The sequence below is a fragment of the Colias eurytheme genome, chromosome 3 (genome assembly GCF_061535395.1).
Source record: "Colias eurytheme isolate Ceu_HAF_F1 chromosome 3, ilColEury1 Martin Lab GWU primary, whole genome shotgun sequence".
NCBI lineage: Eukaryota > Metazoa > Arthropoda > Insecta > Lepidoptera > Pieridae > Colias > Colias eurytheme.
Window position 1 is genome coordinate 4,914,269 of NC_142982.1, and position 19,483 is coordinate 4,933,751.

Below are 19,483 nucleotides of genomic sequence, written 5' to 3' on the forward strand. Positions count from 1 at the left end.
TCATGTGGTTACCTTTTATAAATGTTGTATTTGGAAAGTATACCAATGATGTTCAATATATTTGAGAGTGAGAGATAAGATAAAACGATAAGTAGGCACTATGCACACATGACAAAATATTAAGTCACAGCATAGTGTATCAGTATGTCCTCGTAATATCGATCGGCGTCTAAAATATACAATCAATAACTCTTTGTCCATAATGTACGTACTGATTCCACATATAAAGGTGACGTAAACCTCGCGGGCACACTATCTTGTTTACTCTGATATACTGCGTTACATACATCAAACATATTTTATTATTTACTATTAACAACGCGTGTAATTAAAAGTGTCTATGGATCATGTGTGAGGAGGTAGTGATTGATTGGCAGCTGGACCTAATTATCTAACGCTCTACAAGATTTTTAAATATCACTGAATAAATTGCGATGCTAATAAGCTGTTGGCCTTTAATTCACTTTTTCATTGAACAGTATCACGTGCTAGTTTATGGCAAAACAATCCATATAAAATGACTATTGAGTATTTACCATAGATAAAGGAACAAAATCATTTAACACTTTACTTGACTGTGGCTATGATCCAAGGATTGTAGGCATTAAATTTACGCAACTTATTTATAATGTTTTAGCAATATCAAATGAAATATTTGTAGAGGTTTATTTTGAAGCGAACTATTTGTATGAATGAGTTTAGCTACGAGGGTCAAATGAGGTTATGGCAGTATGTTTTTATCGTGCGAATTTCTAACAGGAATTTCTCACTGCTTAGTTCATTCCATTTAAGATTAAGAACAAAAACATTTCAACTAATTTCCGAACATTGAAGTGTAATAATTGAAAGAGTTTATATTTGGCTTTAGATTCATCGATCAAAGGTCAATTTTATAATTTGATTTAAAAAGCATGACAATAAGTTTAAGAATTTTAAGGTACGGAAGGAACTAATGTAGGATTTGCGTCATCAATACAGTGCATCTTGGTTTATTAATAACTTTATTAACGTCAGTCAGGAACATGAAAAAATATATTATACTGTCCCTTGTCATATTGACTGTGACATAGAGGACAATGTGATGTTTACACTTTACACTATAAGTGTCTTCCGCTGGTTTGAGACGTCATTTCATTGAAAAATGTGTTTGGGTTTGTTTGAAGTTAAAAGTATTAGATATGATGATACATCGCACAAAAACGTTAATTTTATTTTAATTTGTTTCTTTGTAATTATGAACTTACCAAGAATTTGATGACACACAGGATTACACATCCGTCACGAATTTTTTCCTTGCCCTAATTACTGTCGGTCATTTATTCGTCGAACCTTTTCCGCATTAGCACTTAATAAAATACTTTTAACATAGTCACCCGCGAACATAAAAAATATAGGAAGTAATGATGTAATTTTATAAATATGGTAAAATACTTGAGCGGAAAAAGACATGATATCATATTATGTGGACCTGTTTTTATTATTGTAATTTTATGTTTCTAGAAAAAAGGTTACTTACTCTACTAGAATGCATTAAAAAAAGTTTTTAATATAACATTTTCACAACATGTTAGGTGTAAGAATTGGTTGTAAAGGAATAATCTAATAATAAATAAGTGGCAGGCGTGGCCTTCCTGAGTCTTCCGCAACAACTATAATCGGAGTGCGGAAGCGCCACGATGCGCTGCGATCCTCGATAGTAACTAACAGTATACCGAATAATTATTATAATGTTCCTTAAGTGACTCTAAGCTATAGGTACACATTCAGTGTCCCCCATCACCAAGTGACCATTATAATCAATATAATAAAAAAAGAATTAACGAAATCATGTCAGCCGTTCTCGAGTTATGTGTATACCAACACATTTTGCGATTATTTTTTATATTATAGATAAAAATAATTAAATTAACTGTTTTGCTACTGGATGGATTTAAAATTAAGAAAAATATATAATTTGGCAAACTTTAACACGACAAACAAATATTTGACTTCCTTATCACCAGGAAGACAACGATGACATTTCTGTTGCTCGTTTTATTTCTATGCGTATTAGGGCGTTTGTCCACTACGAGGAATTTTACGGTCCGGCATTCCGATTTTTTACGGTCCGGTATGGCACGCCATTAATCTATATACTAGCTTGTGCACTATACGTAATTTTACTGTCCGACATTTTACTTTTCCCTATTCCGGATGGTTTTTTGTGTCTACGAGTCGCTGTAGGTATAATTGTTTTCGAATGCCCACTTGCTTGGATTTTACTGTTTTTACTGCATATGCCAATTAAAAGCAAGCTCTTGTTTTACTTTCTTTTAGTTGGCAATGAGATTTGAGAAGTCGATATTGTTATTTTATATACATTGACCAAGCATTGACCTATAATTATTATCTAAGTAAGTGTTGGTAAGTTAAAGTTCAAGTGGGAATAGCTTTAGCTCCTCGTCACCGATTAAAATAAATAAGTGAAACACGCATTTTAAATCTCTTACGGAACTTTACTTTTTATTATAACGAAGTAATATAATATTTCACCTTCTATATTTTTTACTCGTTTCTTGTAAAATGCAAAAACAATCATTTATGATAGCATTATACCGCCAAACTTCCTTGAACTGTACCGCATTGATCCGAGTAAAGACGGACAGGTGCACAAGCAATTCATCGGTTTTTTCATGCCACACCGGACCGTAAAAAATCGGAATGCCGGACAGTAAAATTCCTTGTAGTGCACAAGCGCCCTTACTGTTTTAATAAATGACAATAATAAGTATCTGGAGATGAAATCCGCTCTGGCCTTGAGTATACTACAGAACCCACACCTTTTTCTGTTTACAAATAACAACGCAATTTTAAAATATTGTCGCCCCTTCGAACAACAATGAATTATTATCAATTAATTTAATTATAGCGATTCTTTTTTAATATACACAATGATAATAATATATCCAAAATTATATTTAATTTTATTATTATCGAATCAGCTGTGGAACAGGACGTAAGATAAATTCAAAAAAATATAAATCTCTATGACATTGTCGATGTCGACCTAAAATTTTAATTCGTACAAATCGTATAGGAGCTACCAACGTTGACAAGTGAGAATTTTAGTATAGTTGGTTTTTTGATATATTGTTCCTCTAGCTATTTCGGTTAGAGTCCGCGCAGTCTGGCTGGCCGGAGTGGTTGCGTTCAGTAGTGCGCATCTTATCTGCACAGGAAATTATCCTTAATTTAAAGTCATTTTTTAACGCGTAATTTTTAAACTTTTGCCTTTAGATAGATCCATCAATCATAATTTTTTTATTGCAAGACGTTTTTTTCGTTGTTAAATAGGTGCCAGACGCAATTTTTTATTTCGTATTTATAAAAAATTCAAATTATTTTAGAATGTCTGTAAATTTCATATTATGTTCTTCAAACATAATATAATCTAAAATTAATTAGCCAGACGCTAATTCGATTGTTAAGTATTAAATATGTACAAATAAAAACGTAGTGAAAGTAGGTAAGTATAACAATTTGATGATTGTGTATATGGAGAGATAGTTTAAAGTGCAAGACAGATAGAAAGGGTCGGCCGCGAAAATTAAATAACAATAAACAATAACTTTTTTTTTTCGAAAATATAAGATGCATAGAAATTGAATTGTTCCTACTTCCTACTCTAGGATTCCCTGTGTTGTGGGAATAAGTACCTTCCATTGGTACATTTTATTCCTTAGGTTAAAAATAAACTATTAGGGTACATCAACAATCTTCTATACAAAACAATTTTTTTTATTACTCAACTAGCGACCCGCCCTGGCTTCGCACAGATGCGATGCTGATACTAAAATATATATATATATATATATATAAATCTCGTGTCACAATGTTTGTCCTCAATGGACTCCTAAACCATTTAACCGATTATAATAAAATTCGCACACGATGTGCAGTTCGATCCAACTTGAGAGATAGGATAGTTTTATGTGATTGAATGTTATGTAGGTATTTATGGATTTAACTATATTTTAAGTGATTTAGTGTACTGTACTTAGCTATATTGATGTGATATTTATCTGTAGGTACTATGATTAATTAGATTCAACTTATTTTATGGCATGTATTTTTGGAAATTATTTTACTTGATCTATGAATTGTGCTTATTAATGTAATTTTTAATAATTTTTTTTTTCCCTCAACTATGCTGTGTGCATACAATTAATTGGTTGGCATTTCACCGCAACATGTAATTAAATTTGTGTTTATCGAGGCAAAATTGTCAGCTGTGGTGTGCACCTTATTAAATAAATAAATAAATAAAAAACATGTAGGTACTACGGGTGAAGCCGGGGCGGACCGCTAGTATACTAGCTATATAAATTCATGCTAACTAGGGGAGACCGAGGGGAGTTGAAACAATTTTCACGTTTTGTTTAATATAACTTATACTATTATCAGAAATCTTATGGTACTGGTATCAATCGATAGGTTATTCTATACACTTGCGAATGGTTAGCATAAATAAACGGTAAGCGTTGAAAATGGTGGTGAAAAATTGACTTAATCGTAACAAGTCAACTTGTTTCAATTCCCCTCATACCGAGGTAAGATGAAACAGAGGTCGAGGAGAGTTGAAACATAATGATTCTGGGGAGTAATATTAGCTGCAAAATAAAAATGATGATTGAATTCAAAGGTTTTAATTAAAACTTATAATTTCAAGTAATCAACGACCTTTATAAGTAATATTTTAATAACATATCAGTCAAGAAGGTCTAATACAAATAATAAACACCTAAACTACTAAAAATTAACATGCGTAACATCAATTATAATCAGTCGAATCAACAAAATGTTTTACATTTTTATAAAACTAAATCTTTTACATAAAATAGTTAATAATCTGTCGTTTTTAAAGTATAACAATCAGTACCTACTATAAACTATATAAGGAATAATAATTTAAAAAATGTCAAAGACAAAGTAGACGATTCGGCTTAGACGATAACATAAATAATTCTGACAGTGAGAGGGAAGATGATGATGATGATGATTATGAAGATGGCTTTTTAAATTTAACAATGTAATTGTTTAACCTTCATTGATATAGTTTTTATTCCATTCTTTTTAATGTATGGTAAGTAACTTTAATTTATTTTTCACTTTTATGTTTTTTTTTTCATTTTAACTTTTTAATTTATAAGAACAAGTGTAAATAATATTGTATTCTTGCAATTATTTCCTGTCGCATAATTAAAATACACTAGCTGATGAGCTGCATGCTTCATTACTTTTTTTTATTTATAGGGTCAACCGGGGCAAATGCAACTAAAAAATAACAAGTTTCAAGTTTGATCGGTTGCAGTTATCTCCTTTTATATTTGGTCATTTATTTGACCCATTTAGTGATTTTTGTATTTATTCAATATTATTTTCAACCAATCAAGCAATACAGTAGTCTTATAAATAACGGGTAGTGAGAATATTTCCTAAAATTGGTAGAAAAAGTTACATTAACCCCTAGTCGGGGGTAAATGCAACTAACTGCCATAGCTCTTCTTTTATTTCATATAAAACAACGAATATAGAATATATTTATGAGATTTCATGTTATTCATAGGATTTTGAACTGGATTACCGTGTAGCAAGAACGAGTTTTCAGGAAAAATCTTATTTTTCTGATTGTGGGGCAAATGCAACTATTTGTTAGAGAATTAGTGTGGGGAATGCAAAAAACTTATTCATCGATATATTTTTATTATTCTATATATATATATACAATAACGTTATCTATACAATAACGTTGCGATCGTAGATGGCGCCGCATTATTTAGAGGAAAAACTCATGTACCTACTTTGATTTACCACTTTAAATCGCAACAAAAAAAAAATAACAGTGTACTACCTACTAAGTCAATTTTAGTTTTTGGTCAGAACAAATAATATTCTTTGTGTTAAATATTGTTAAAAACGTAAACCAAACAAAATACGTTTATTAGTTAATCAACGGTTTACTAAAAATTACTTGAACAATCACAGAACTATCCTACCTATCGTTTTTAGTTACTTATATTCTTTAACCACGCTTTATCTAATTTGAATTTTACTTATGAACCCGTCTCTGGGTATAATATCGAAGAAATAATCGATGGTTCTTCTTTAATTAATCATAAAGAAAATATATTTTGACTACCAAGAAGGATACATAATAAAAATATCGACACTGTCACATCACTAGTGTTTTTAGTTTCATACAAAAATATAAGGGGCTATTGTAACTAACCTCACAGTTGCAATAACCCCACAGTGAAATTTTCATGAGGCAATTGTAACTGCATCAATAACACAAAATAGAGTCAACTAACGCACTAAAAATATAAATGAAATATGCTTAACGGCTTGTGATAATCGCGTCCAATCAAAAACACCTGCAAAAAATCACTCCTAAACAATTTTTTTGTCTGCAAAACTCGACACCTGTTTTTACGCACACCAACTTCAAAATAGCGGTTTGACACAATGGCCTATCAATCAAATAGTTTTCATCGTAGGGGCACCATCTATTACTTGTAAGATTTATTAGTCGTTGAGCTATTGAATCATAGGTGGCGATTTATTACAACAACTCTAATAAATTAGTTATGATAACTAGTTGCCATAGCCCCATAGTTGCATTTGCCCCGGTTGACCCTACTCATTTTTTAATACTTAACAATCGAATTAGCGTCTGGCTAATTAATTTTAGATTATATTATGTTTGAAGAACATAATATGAAATTTACAGACATTCTAAAATAATTTGAATTTTTTATAAAAACGAAATTAAAAATTGCGTCTGGCACCTATTTAACAACGAAAAAAACGTCTTGCAATAAAAAAATTATGATTGATGGATCTATCTAAAGGCAAAAGTTTAAAAATTACGCGTTAAAAAATGACTTTAAATTAAGGATAATTTCCTGTGCAGATAAGATGCGCACTACTGAACGCAACCACTCCGGCCAGCCAGACTGCGCGGACTCTAACCGAAATAGCTAGAGGAACAATATATCAAAAAACCAGCTATACTAAAATGACTTCTTTTTCAACGTTAATAGCTCCCGTACCAAAATGTGATAAAATATAAGCTTCTTGCTTAACAAGCGTGATAAATTTAGCAAACATTGTTGCGAATGTGCTAATGAACTTTTATTTTATAATGCTGTTGACTCTTTTTAAAACTCGTACTCTTAAATGTTTAAAGTTTTGGGGACACCTTTTTATGTCTTTGTCTTAAAGTGTTTCTTTTAATTTTTGAACGAAATCCAGTACAAAAGCATTCCTACCAAAACGTTTACGTTTAAGTACCCTACTTTGTGCAATGAAAATGTTATAAATGAAAATTTTACCATACGGGGCAGAAGATAATGAGTGCCCCTGAAGCATTGACTCTATAATTTCCCACTCAGGTGCACTATCAGTCTGAACCGAGAAATATTCCAAGGGGTCGAACTACTAGGTATTCATTCGAGACGATCGCTCGCATAGTGCGAACTGTGCTAATCAACTGTAAAAAATAAAAATATTATGAAGTCTATTATCTAATTGACTAGAACTTAAACAATTGTATTGTAATTTATAACAATAAAGACATAACAGTATATGTATCATATTTTTGTTAATAAATTCCAGTTTGTTAAGTATCAATTCAACCCGTGATACACAACAACATCAATAATAAATGACTGGGACTGAGTAATAAATACGCAGTCGTTGTCTTTCCGGATATATAAGGCAACGATTTCATTGTAGGACGGATGGCAGTCGTCATAATTTAGTGTAGTACCTTTGTAATACTATAGAAATAACAGAATATTTTAAAATGCGGAATTGGCTAGTGTTGTGAGGTGGAGTCGGGTGCTGAGGAGCCAGTTGGCCGCCGACCGTCAGTCGGAACAGCGCGCGCTGGCGCGAGTGCCGTCACAAGCCGCAACCATGCCGCCGACCACCATGATCGTGCCCTGTGCGTCTCCGAAACTCGTAAACATTCTTATCATTCAATTTTATCAACGACTCCACCGAATCTAATAACAGTTAGTAATGATATCACGTAAAACAAAAACATACGATTCCGTTGTTTACTGTACCTAATCTCTCGTGTATTGCGTTTAATCCATAGTAAATTTTTGCCGTAGTAATGTTTGTGTTCGTAAAGGTTTATTCTATAGAGTTTTATGGTCGTCATTTAGTTTGTGCGAACAGTGGTATTCCAAGTGCGTTTGTTGACCACGCGTTGTGTTTACGTTTTCGTTCTGGCATTGGATGCTGGATCCGGAATTGGATCTCGTCGGCCACATTTTGTATTCAATAATGACAACACAGGTCATAACGTGTTTCATTCAGAATATTTTGTATGAAACTTTATTATCACAGTCAGTTTATTGTGTTCTAAAATCTTGTTTTATGAAAAGATAACTCTGACGCTGATCATCCTTTGGTCTCTCTTACTTATTATCAATAACTTCGATCGTTCTTTGGACTTGATTCATTGTAAGTAAGTGGTGTTAAAAGTAGATCAAGTGTTCGCCGACAAGCTATAAGCCCACGTTAGTGCTCGTCAATCATTACACACCAAAGGTTGAATGGAGCATTCACCTTACGGCAATACTTTCTAAATTAAGGTGTATCATCACATTAGTCACTCCTATTTATATTCGCCTATATTCGCTTTACATCTCTTCCGGACAATGATTGATTACTGGTGTTTTGTGTTTTGGGGACGATTGACCATTCTTGATCATTGTAGTGTAGAGCAAACTCTACAAAACACCACCAATAAATTTTAAGCAGATATTATCCAATTCATTAGTATTGTAACGTTGGCTCTGCATACGAAAGAAAGGACTTTGGAATATAACATTCGATATAATGGTTGTTGTTGGAACTTACAATTGCGTGTTTGAATGCGTACACTATAATTGTCAACAATTAACCATTTGGCTTCGTATGGTTCGAAGCCTAGAAATAGTATTAACTGTTACCCTGATTCCCTTTAAGTGGTTATAAATACTGCATCTTCCTTATTATCTACGAACTATAAATGGCGTTACTCACGGTTGTGACGTAGAAATAACGTTAGACACGGTGGTTGTTGTTGGATATAAAGCGTGGGTTTTGTTCTCGAACACGTGATAACATCCTATAAAATACTTAAAATAATTGCTTGTTGCCACACCTACATACGTTAATAGTCTTATTCTAATAATTATGCAAAACAACAATCGCCAGTCGTTGTTAAATATCAGTTACTAATGGGTACTCTTTTTTATTGAACTGAACGGAGTCTTTATGCGTAGGAAAATATTATAATTGATGATGTCACTGGAGCTGTCGGTGACCTTTTAAATCCGATGAAAAAACAGGAATGGTTAAGGCGCCGCCTCCACGCGCTGCTCTCGTAGCGTACGTCTTACATGGTAGCGTGTATAAGATTTATCCGTATGATTACCATATTAATTATATTCATATCTCATAACTGTATTGAGAATCAGTAGGATATTTGAGGCTATAAGATATAATTTTATATTTAAATGAATTAACAAATGATCTATGATAACTATAGGAGGCATTATTTTTTTAACCGACTTCAAAAAAAAAGGAGGAGGTTATCAATTCGGCCGGTATGTTTTTTTTTAAATGTATGTACACCGATTACTCCGAGGTTTCTGAACCGATTTACGTGATTCTTTTTTTGTTCGATTCGGGATGGTGTCGAATTGGTCCCATAAAAATTTTATTCGGATAGGCCCAGTAGTTTTTATTTTATGAGTATTTTTGTCTGTATTTGTAAATGTTGCAAGTGCAAGTTTGAAGTCGGTTGTTTTTAACGCAGTTATCACTTGTTATTCCTATTTCAATTCTTGTTTGAAATCAAGACATAAGAGCACTTAAATTATACAGCAGTTTAAGCGATCTATTATAATTTACAGAAATGTACCTACCTACCTGATTTGCCATATGAATTGTGAATCTTTTCAACATAGTAAAAGTTAAAGACACGAACAACAACGAATAAAATTATTGTTTCTCTAATTGAAAAGTTAATCATCCTGCTCTATTATCCTTCCGAGTTTGCTTAGCTAATTCTATTTATGCCATTATCAAGGTGTTCATTTTGCATTCCGTGCAATTGCTTCAACGATTTAGAATCGATCTTTTGTTCCTTTTATCATTTAATTACGAATAAGGGTTTTATCAAGAATTACGTTAGGGTTTACATCACACACGTTTATCACGTATGAATATTGCGGTAATATCAGTGTGAACGTGCTTTATAAAATGCAATAAGTCTAGCAATTGTAACTTCTAAGGATCATTGCACAAAGTTTAAGTTGTAAAGATGTATATTTTATATGGTATGCTGTTATAATGTATGCGATGGTATTATAATAAATGTCGTTTGCGCAGGTAGCGAGGCGTCGCCGGCGCCATGCGAAGTGTTTCTGGGCGGGTCGTGCAACCCCACTACGTGGAGATCGGACATTGCAATACCGATGCTTAAGAAGATGGGAATTACATATTTTAACCCTGTAAGTTGTATCTAGAGAAGATTTATACAGTGTAAAAATTAATAATTAATTAATTAAAGCTATTCTTTTCCGTCAATTACCTATAAATAAGTAGTGAACGAAATGTTTCCTGAAAAATAGATTACATTTTTTTATTAAAAATGCTTGCGGCCAAATTTTGACTGGTAACCTAGTCGATATATTATACATATTCTCCTATTTATAAATATACATAAAAGTTTGGTTTTAGCAAATGAACTGTGAACGCACTAATCCTGCTGTGGGATCTTAGATTGTGGACAGAGTCAATAAAATATAATACTAGATCTGTATGATAACTTTATTTAGGTTTTTTATGTTTAGGTTTAAATGTGATTTTCAATTAAATTTTGACAAAGCTCCGTTTGTATATTCATAAATCATAAGGTATACATATTATATTCTTGAAGTTTTTGAAAATGATGTTGAACATTTGTAATGAACTGTGGATGTAATAAATTTGGATTTACCTAACTAATCTTCACACGAAAGAAGAACGGTCAGTTTACAATTCATGTAATATTAATCAAGTGATTTGAATTTTAAACCCACACATAGTAGTAAGCGAGGCGACTCGAACCGCACAGCGGCATTCTTCCACCCGCTCACAAATTAAATGGCAGTCACAAAAAATTTATGGCAAATGGCGTAGCTGGTGACATTAAGCGCCACATAGCTCATGTTCCGTGACCAGACACTGAGGTGATTGTGCGTGTTCCTTGGACACATTCCACACATTGGACGTGATCACATTACGCTAATTTGGAAATCGCTTTAAACACATTTCCATGGAATAAATTTCACGATAAAGTTCATCACGTCCGACCTTGTAACGACATAATATATTTCGTAGATACATCCAGGCGTAGATAAGAGATTCGCGATATATCACATACACGAGTGCCCGGGCGATAGGTACTTTTTTATCGCCGGAACAGATGTTCTGAATTTTACTATGATAATAAATTAATACTTTATTACCGGGTATCTTCATTGGTTAAAATAATAGTTATTAAATAAGACGCAAATGGATAGTTCCCTATTGGAATTTTAATTCAGAAAGATATCTAGGTAGGCTAATCTATAATCGGTCAATGATCTAATGATTTGTCAGTAAATCAATTACATGACGTCTAGGTGACTTGAATTTATGGATTTGATAAAGTCGAACATGAAGATAAATATTTGTCATTTCTTACCACACCTAAATACTCATATTTTGGCAATATGTTATAGCGGTAAATATCACAAAGGAAATTCGAGACTCCGAACTCAAATCATACGAATCTACCAGCAATTTTGATTGTGTAAAACATTTAACTTTTACTTTACCTGTCTAGAGCGCATCTATGCCAACAGATGCGACAAAGAGCAATAAATCGAAATAATTTGTCATGAAATTGCAGCAAGTCGACGACTGGTCGACGGAGCTGATAGAGGTGGAGCACCGCGCGAAGGCGGAGGCGCGCGCGCTGCTGTTCGTGCTGGACAGCGAGACGCGAGCGGTGGCCGCCTGCGTGGAGGCCGCGCACTTGGCTGCCGCGCCGCGCGACCTGCTGCTCGTGCTGCGCCCCTACTCGCGACACCAGACCATCGGCCGAGAGACTATTTCGGATCAGTGAGTTACATCTTTTGGCTAGTTGTTTGAATTTTGAATATGGTCTTATCTGATTTATTAAAGTACGTAATGAAAGAAATTTATATCGACCTCCTTCATTTGTGTCTCTTATCTGTATCTCAGATTAAGATGTTTATTTTGAAGCATTATGATTTGTTGTACAATAGAATTCTTATTACTTTTTTTGATAAAACGATACATTAGTAATTTTGAACAGTTTAACATGCAATTTTCCTTGCACTAAGTGATACTACTTACTATGTTATCTATACTTAATATTATAAAGAGGAAAAGTTTGTAATTATGTAAGTATGTATGTATGTATGTATGGTTTTCACGCATAAACTACTGGACCGATTTCAAAAATTCTTTCACCATTAGAAAGCTGCATCTTTACTGAGCAACATAGGCTATATTGCATTTTCAAAAAAATTAGAGATCCTTACCAAAAATACAATAATGTAACCCAAGGTGTAAAAAATTCCTTAATAAAAATGCTGTCATCGCGTGCGCTGCGGTATCTATTGAAGATAGAACAAAAAAATGTTCTACGGTATTATAGAATGGATCAATATCTACAAGAAAGTCCGCGATACCATATGTCCATCTTCAGTAGTTATGTTACTACAACAACTTTTTTACGTTTTCAAAGTAAATAGAAGTGCCGACAGTAATCAAACCATGTTATCCATACACATATATTAATCCTTATCCCATTAAATGATGTTTTATTATAGACTGTTTCAATACCAGCAAAATACTTTTTAAATAAAAAAAATTGGATATTCCATTCAAAAGATATAACGAATTTTTAAAAGTGTCAATCTACAGAAAATAGTAGGTATAATGAGCAGGCGTAGTGCGGGACGGGGTGAAGGTGATTTTCATGTGATTAAAAATTAAACTGATAGTCCGACCTATAGTAGACTTTTCACTGTCACGATATCGCTATCTATGCGGAGGGCATTGCTAGTTCTGTATAATTCAAGTGGGGTTCCGTTCGCAGGGAGTACATAGAGCTATCTCGAGCGCGCGCGACGCTGCAGGAGGCGGTGGAGCGGCGCGGGCTGCCCGCGTTCACGGACATCCCGGCGGCGCTGCGGTGCGCGCGGGCGGTGCTGCGCGGCGCGCGCACGCACCCGCGCCACTCGCTCGGGCACACCATCCTGCGGCTGAAGCGCGCGTACGACGCGGCGGGCGGCCGCAGCGCGCGCCTGTCCCGCGCGCGCGCGCTCGACGCGCTGCGCGACGCCACGCGCGCCGACCGCGACCTCGCCGACCGCTGCCTGCCGCCCAACGCGGACCTTATCGACTTCGAGACATTCTGCGCGGCCGTCGCCGAACTAGCAGCCGATGCAGGTACTACCCCGATTCGAGCGTTACTTATTAAATGTATAGTGGTGATGTAAAAGCACTCAATGATGAGTCATTTAATCGATATATGTCAATAGTTTATTGTCATCCTCTTGTCGTGTTGCGTCATTCGTGTTATTCCATAGTAGCACTCGGAAAAGTTTGCTCAATGCGCATATGTTATCTTGTCCTGGATGTTATATTGTTTAATAGAAGCATTGAAAATACGAGCCATTTCAAAATCATTTTGCTAATTATCCTACAAAGCAAATCATTTTACTTTTTTTACATTACAAACAGTCATATCACTTAAATTAAAGAATTATAGTTTGTCCCAAAAATTTGACTTGAAGATTATTAAAACTTCCCCACATAAGCAATAAACATACGAAGGCGATTTCCAAGCGGGCAGTACAGGGTGTGACGTTATGTTGAAGGGTCTCGCCGCAGCGCGGGCGCGAGCGTGGCGGCGCGCGTGCGGCGCGCGTTCCGTTACCTGCGCGACTTTATCACGTCGCCGACCAGCGCCGGTGTGTGCGCGTACTGATTGGCTTTACGATGTTTTTTATTTGCAGTTTTTTCATTCTACCATAGTTTGTTTAGCTCAGCACGTGTAAATATTTCATACATTTTGAATCGACCCGAAATTAAAACAGAATTCTATAAATTGTTTCATGTAGACTGGCATATCGCGTTTAACTCATGTTAACAAAGACGATATTAGTATAGTGAGAACAATGAATGCGAACACATCTCGGTTATCTTATCATCCTGTTTCGTGGCACGGAAATATCACTCAGCTTTCGTTCTGCGAATACAATCATTTCGTGTGAAACTGAGTTTGGTTTGTTTATTTGCTTTAAATTGTTTTGTGAAACTCTAATGTGTTTATTTTTCAGCTTATTATTTTCACAAAATGCGTACGTTTCAGTGGTGTTTTTGAAGCTTAATATTATATTGTTTGCTTAATTAGTTCACAGTTTTATATTATTTTATGTAGCAAAAATAAGCAGAATATTGTTACATATAATATCCACACAACGTGAAATATAAGGGTTTCATTTAGAACTTAATTTTTAAGAGTGCAAAATACATTGCTTACTCTTGCTGTACATTTTTATCTGTTTTCATATGATCACATTGTTTTGTTTGACGATGAGAACAATCAGAAAAAGATCTATTTATTCACCGTTTATAAAACCCAGTATCTAAAGCTTTATTTTATGATTTTTTGACACTGCAATATTTTTTTTATCGCGCACGTTTGTACCTTTACATCATTGACAATGACAATAATATTAACAATACTTCCTCCATTTATAGAGTACCAAAGGTCAAACGGTCAAGAGAACGAAGCGAGCGGTGAGACGCCGGCGAGTGCACAGGAACGCGTGTCGCCGCTCGCACAGCGCCGGGATTCGAACGGGCTACATACACGCAATCCAAGATTACGGGCGTATGGACAGAAGCTATCATTGTTTATTCCTAAGGTAAAAAAAATTATAGCTTATTAACTCTACATACGCACTGATTAGTAATTTAAATTTCGTATAAGTCAATTTTTAAGCAGTTTCTACCTATTATGACTAAGTAGTTAATTTATCGTATTGTATTTTTCCATAATATTCTAATTATTACCTATATTTGCAAGGTACTAAAATATTCCTATTTGTAATAGAACGGCGGCAGCGGTGCGGGCGGTGCGGGCGGCAAGGCGGAGGCGTCGGGCGAGAGCAGCGGCGACAGCGTGTTCACGCCGGGCACGGAGCGGCGCCTCGCCCGCCTGCCCGCCATGCTGGGCGCGCCCACGCACGACGTCTACCTCGCGGGCGCCTTCCCCGTGAGTATCATATACCATACGCACGAGATGCAGTCATACATACATACAAAAAAAAGACGGGTTGCACTCCGGGAGTGCCGGCAGAAGTGAAAACTTGATTATTAACGTTGAGCATGTTTGATAACCATCCGTCTTACGCTTTTTCGATCAGGCCACGTGTCCTGCGGCGAGTTTAAGATTTTATACCCAACGCCGCTAAATAAGTTTTCACTTCAACAAGATGCACGCACACACGCATGATTGTACAAGCGCACTCACATAAACGCACGCACGCAAAAATCCGTTCTACATCTACATGCACACACGCATGATTGTACACGTGTACTCGTATAAACGTACGCACACAAAAACCCGTACTATACCTACGTGCAAACGAGATGCACACGCACACCGCATGATTGTACATGTACAGGCGCACTAACACGCACACACGCGGGCCCGCAAAAACACACGTACGCATTTATACGCGTTTGCACGTTCATGCACACTTGCACGCGCTCACACGTAAACACACATACGCACACGTATGCGGAAAACAAAAATCATTGATATTATGTTTTAGTGGGTATATTCTCGGTTCTTAGGTCTCCATTTGTAGCAAACAAAGTACATATATGCGATCACACGTGCTTACGCAACTTTTTGTTATAAACGTCGGCGTCGTAAGCTTTTGTAAATAATAGAAGACATAACAATAGTAAAATTCCATCCACACTAAAAGATCATAATAAACTTGAAGTTTAGTATTCAATTCGACTAACAAATTTTATTAAAAATACGTGACGAATAGGTAATTAGCATTGGCACGCTTCTTACATTTTCGCCAAGTAATGTTATTATACTTATTAGCATTTCGACAAAGGATCTATCTTTAGCTCCGCTATATAAGCAGCGATCCTAACACCCTAAACGTCTTAAATTATGTGAATCTTAATACTATTATAAAGGCGAAAGTTTGTATGGATGTATGGATGTATGGATGTTTGTTACTCTTTCACGTAAAAACTACTGAACCGATTATAATGAAATTTAGCACACATATACAGGGTGTCCCACTATTGGTATACTAAGCGCGAAGGGACTTGTAGTTTTGCATACACTGATCACGTAAAAAATACTTAAAAAACAAAATTACATCAAAAATTTTTTGCTAAATTTTTCCTGAAAATCTATGTTTTCTTCTCTAGCTTCGCACAGCCGGCATATACCGCTCCTCTAATGTGAGCATTTTGTCTATGAAAACATAATCTTAAACGATAGCTCACGTGCTGGTGGCAAAGTTGGGTGGGTTGCTTGTTATGGGTGTACACATAGAGTTTTAAGAATTCATCTTTTTGAAAAAAAAATGCGTCTGGAATTTTTTAATTATTTTTTACGTATTCAGCGTATTCAAAACTATAACCTCCTTTGAGCTTAGTATACCAACAGTGGGACACCCTGTAGAGGGTAACTTGGATTAACACATAGGATAGGTTTTATCCCGGAAATCCCACGGGAACGGGAACTATGCGGGTTTTCCTTTGAAAACGCGGGCGAAGCCGCGGGCGGAAATCTAGTAATATTATAAAGTCTATTCTATTCATTGAGTTTAACATTTAATAATTTTAAATGATCTATTAAATTCTTATTTAGTTTAGAGACAAACCATAAATCTTAAAATCTTTAACTCTATAAATCTTTGTACCTAAAATCGTAAAATACAATGATCTAAGATTAGTCGTATCGTTCATACATTTTTTAAAGGTCTCCTTTATTAATAATTATATTTAATTTGGCATATTTAAAACATTTTGCAAATTAGGACCGCTTTGGCAAAGTCGACGTAGTCCTTATTACAAGCAGTGGAGATAGCCATCTGCGTACATAAACACGGTTTATATGGACCATCAGCTTAATGAATGGCTACTTCATGATTACTTAACACACAATGCGTTTATGTAGCTCGCATATTGTTTGCATAATGAGGTTGATTCAAACAACCGCTTACATTATACGAGTTATGAACTGTAATCTACGTATTTGTGTAAACTGTAAAGGTAATTTACGGACTTCTAATTTAGATATTATTGTTTTGTGTCTTGGCCAATTTATTGACTGACTAGCTCTGTGAATACTGTTTTGCTCGCGTGCGTTTCACGTTTTTTGTGAATTCCCATACAAATTTTCATCGTCGTTTCTAGTTCCTACAAGTTTTGTGGGAAGACTAAAAGAAGTCTCTCCTCCAAGGTTATATCTACCCACTATACACAATAGGTAGAGATTGTCTAATCTAAAAATGAACGCCCTTCCACTAAACTTAATTGTTTCAATGTGTGAGGACAAATAATTATTGAACCACTTTTATATGTGTGCGCGCGGCGATTCTACTGCAAACTTTGACTTTCGCGCACTGATTTGTCAACTAATCGGGCGATCAGTTCAGGTGCCTAGCATTGTATGGCGGGGAGAGTGCGCTATGTACGGAATGACACGTCCGTTCTGTCGTGCATCGCGTCATTTATGCACTAGTTGGCCAACTGGTCCTGTCGTTCGGGCATGGACAGGACTGGAGGACTGAACGACCAATGAGGCAGACCAATTTGTGTGTATTGCGTCTATACACGTACTTTGAATGTGAGCGTAAACACAGTGGAGGGGCGTTCATTTTTAGATTAGACAATCTCTACCTAACTTATTTCAAGTTTTTGATAATCATTTCGCATTAATAATATTATGTGAGGGCCGATTAATTCACTTGCTTATAATGACTTTTATTTTCCCTGCTTGAAGTTAATTTTCATATATTATTTGTCATATTTACAACATATTCAGAAGATTTGAGTCATAATTTTGTCCATTCTCTTCCTTCCTGTTTCATGCCTACATATTTCACTTAACTATGAATGATGATGTCATATAGACCGTTAATGTGTACGCCTTTCATACTCATAATTTCTATTATAGTCGTGAGTCGTGACCACTCACTGTTTACGGATTGACTAAACGCAAAGATGTCACCGGGTCATGATTTGTCACCCAAATCAAATACGTTTCAAGTTTACTAGGAACGAAACGATGTTATAGTTGTCAAGTTAATGATATGTTTGGCTTTGGTAAATATATGAATGTTAAGATTATTTGTCGGAAGAATATTATACGATCGGAATATTTTATCATTTATGCTGTAGAAAGGTTAAAACTTTCCATAATATGTATAATAAATACATATTAGGTATTACTATTTTCAGTTTACGCTGTTTACAATAACATAGCTATTGAATATACGTAAAAGCTAGTACATATTAAAAAGGTCATGTTTGCGAATGTATCAATTAAAATGGCAATACTAATTAAGTCATAATTCACTCCAGGGATGTAACGGAGGTAGTTTTATCGGAACCGAAATCGGAATCGGAGTTTTCAAATTTGGTTTATCGGAATCGGAATCGAAATCGGAGGCAGGGTCAGTTTGTTTAAGGACAAACAAAACATGATTTATAGTCAATTCTTTTCATTTTTATTTTTTATTATTAAATAAAAAAACAACTTTGAAAAAAATAGGCATAATTCCAAATGAACAAAAGATAAAATAAATGAATTTAAAGTTTAATTAAAATTAAAACCCAAAGTAGCGTGTTACATTTGGTGACATTACAATAAATGAACAATAGCTAAAGCAAATTAAATCAAAATGGACTCCAAAAGTAATGTATTGTACTTTATGAAGAAAAGCTTTGATGCTTTGTAACAACTAACAAGTGAAAAAATAATTTATGATAGAGTGCACGGAGTGGGGGTCGGGGGATTCCCCGCGCGACATGTATGAACCTGTTCGGCACAGGCCGTCGCGCGCCGCCCGCTTTGTTTCGTTCGACCTCCGATTAACATCCGATACAAAAGTATCGGAACCGAAGTCGGAACCGAAAGTGTAATAATAATCGGAAGTTCCGACTTAACGGAACCGGAATCGAAGCTCCGTTACATCTCTGAATTTCACTCACTTAACTCTAGGTTCGAACCAATAAAAGTCAAATGTTTTAAACACGTGATATGATTCAAGTGTTAGTAATAGATTTGTTTGTTGATGTTTCGCTTTCGCTCACGCGGAAACGGGTTTAATAT

At 35.2% G+C, this 19,483-nt stretch overlaps 1 protein-coding gene across 5 annotated transcripts in view; it reads left to right on the plus strand.

The window, feature by feature from the left end:
• Positions 1-19,483, plus strand: part of raw (NDT-like domain-containing protein raw) — a 63,833-nt gene that overhangs the window by 40,417 nt on the left and 3,933 nt on the right. For all 5 annotated transcript variants that reach the window (XM_090119571.1, XM_090119568.1, XM_090119569.1 and 2 more), the window contains 5 exons: positions 10,432-10,553; positions 11,978-12,189; positions 13,196-13,548; positions 14,866-15,032; positions 15,221-15,382. In XM_090119571.1, coding sequence (XP_089975697.1) covers positions 10,432-10,553; positions 11,978-12,189; positions 13,196-13,548; positions 14,866-15,032; positions 15,221-15,382 — 1,016 coding nt within the window. The remainder of the gene's footprint in view (positions 1-10,431; positions 10,554-11,977; positions 12,190-13,195; positions 13,549-14,865; positions 15,033-15,220; positions 15,383-19,483) is intronic.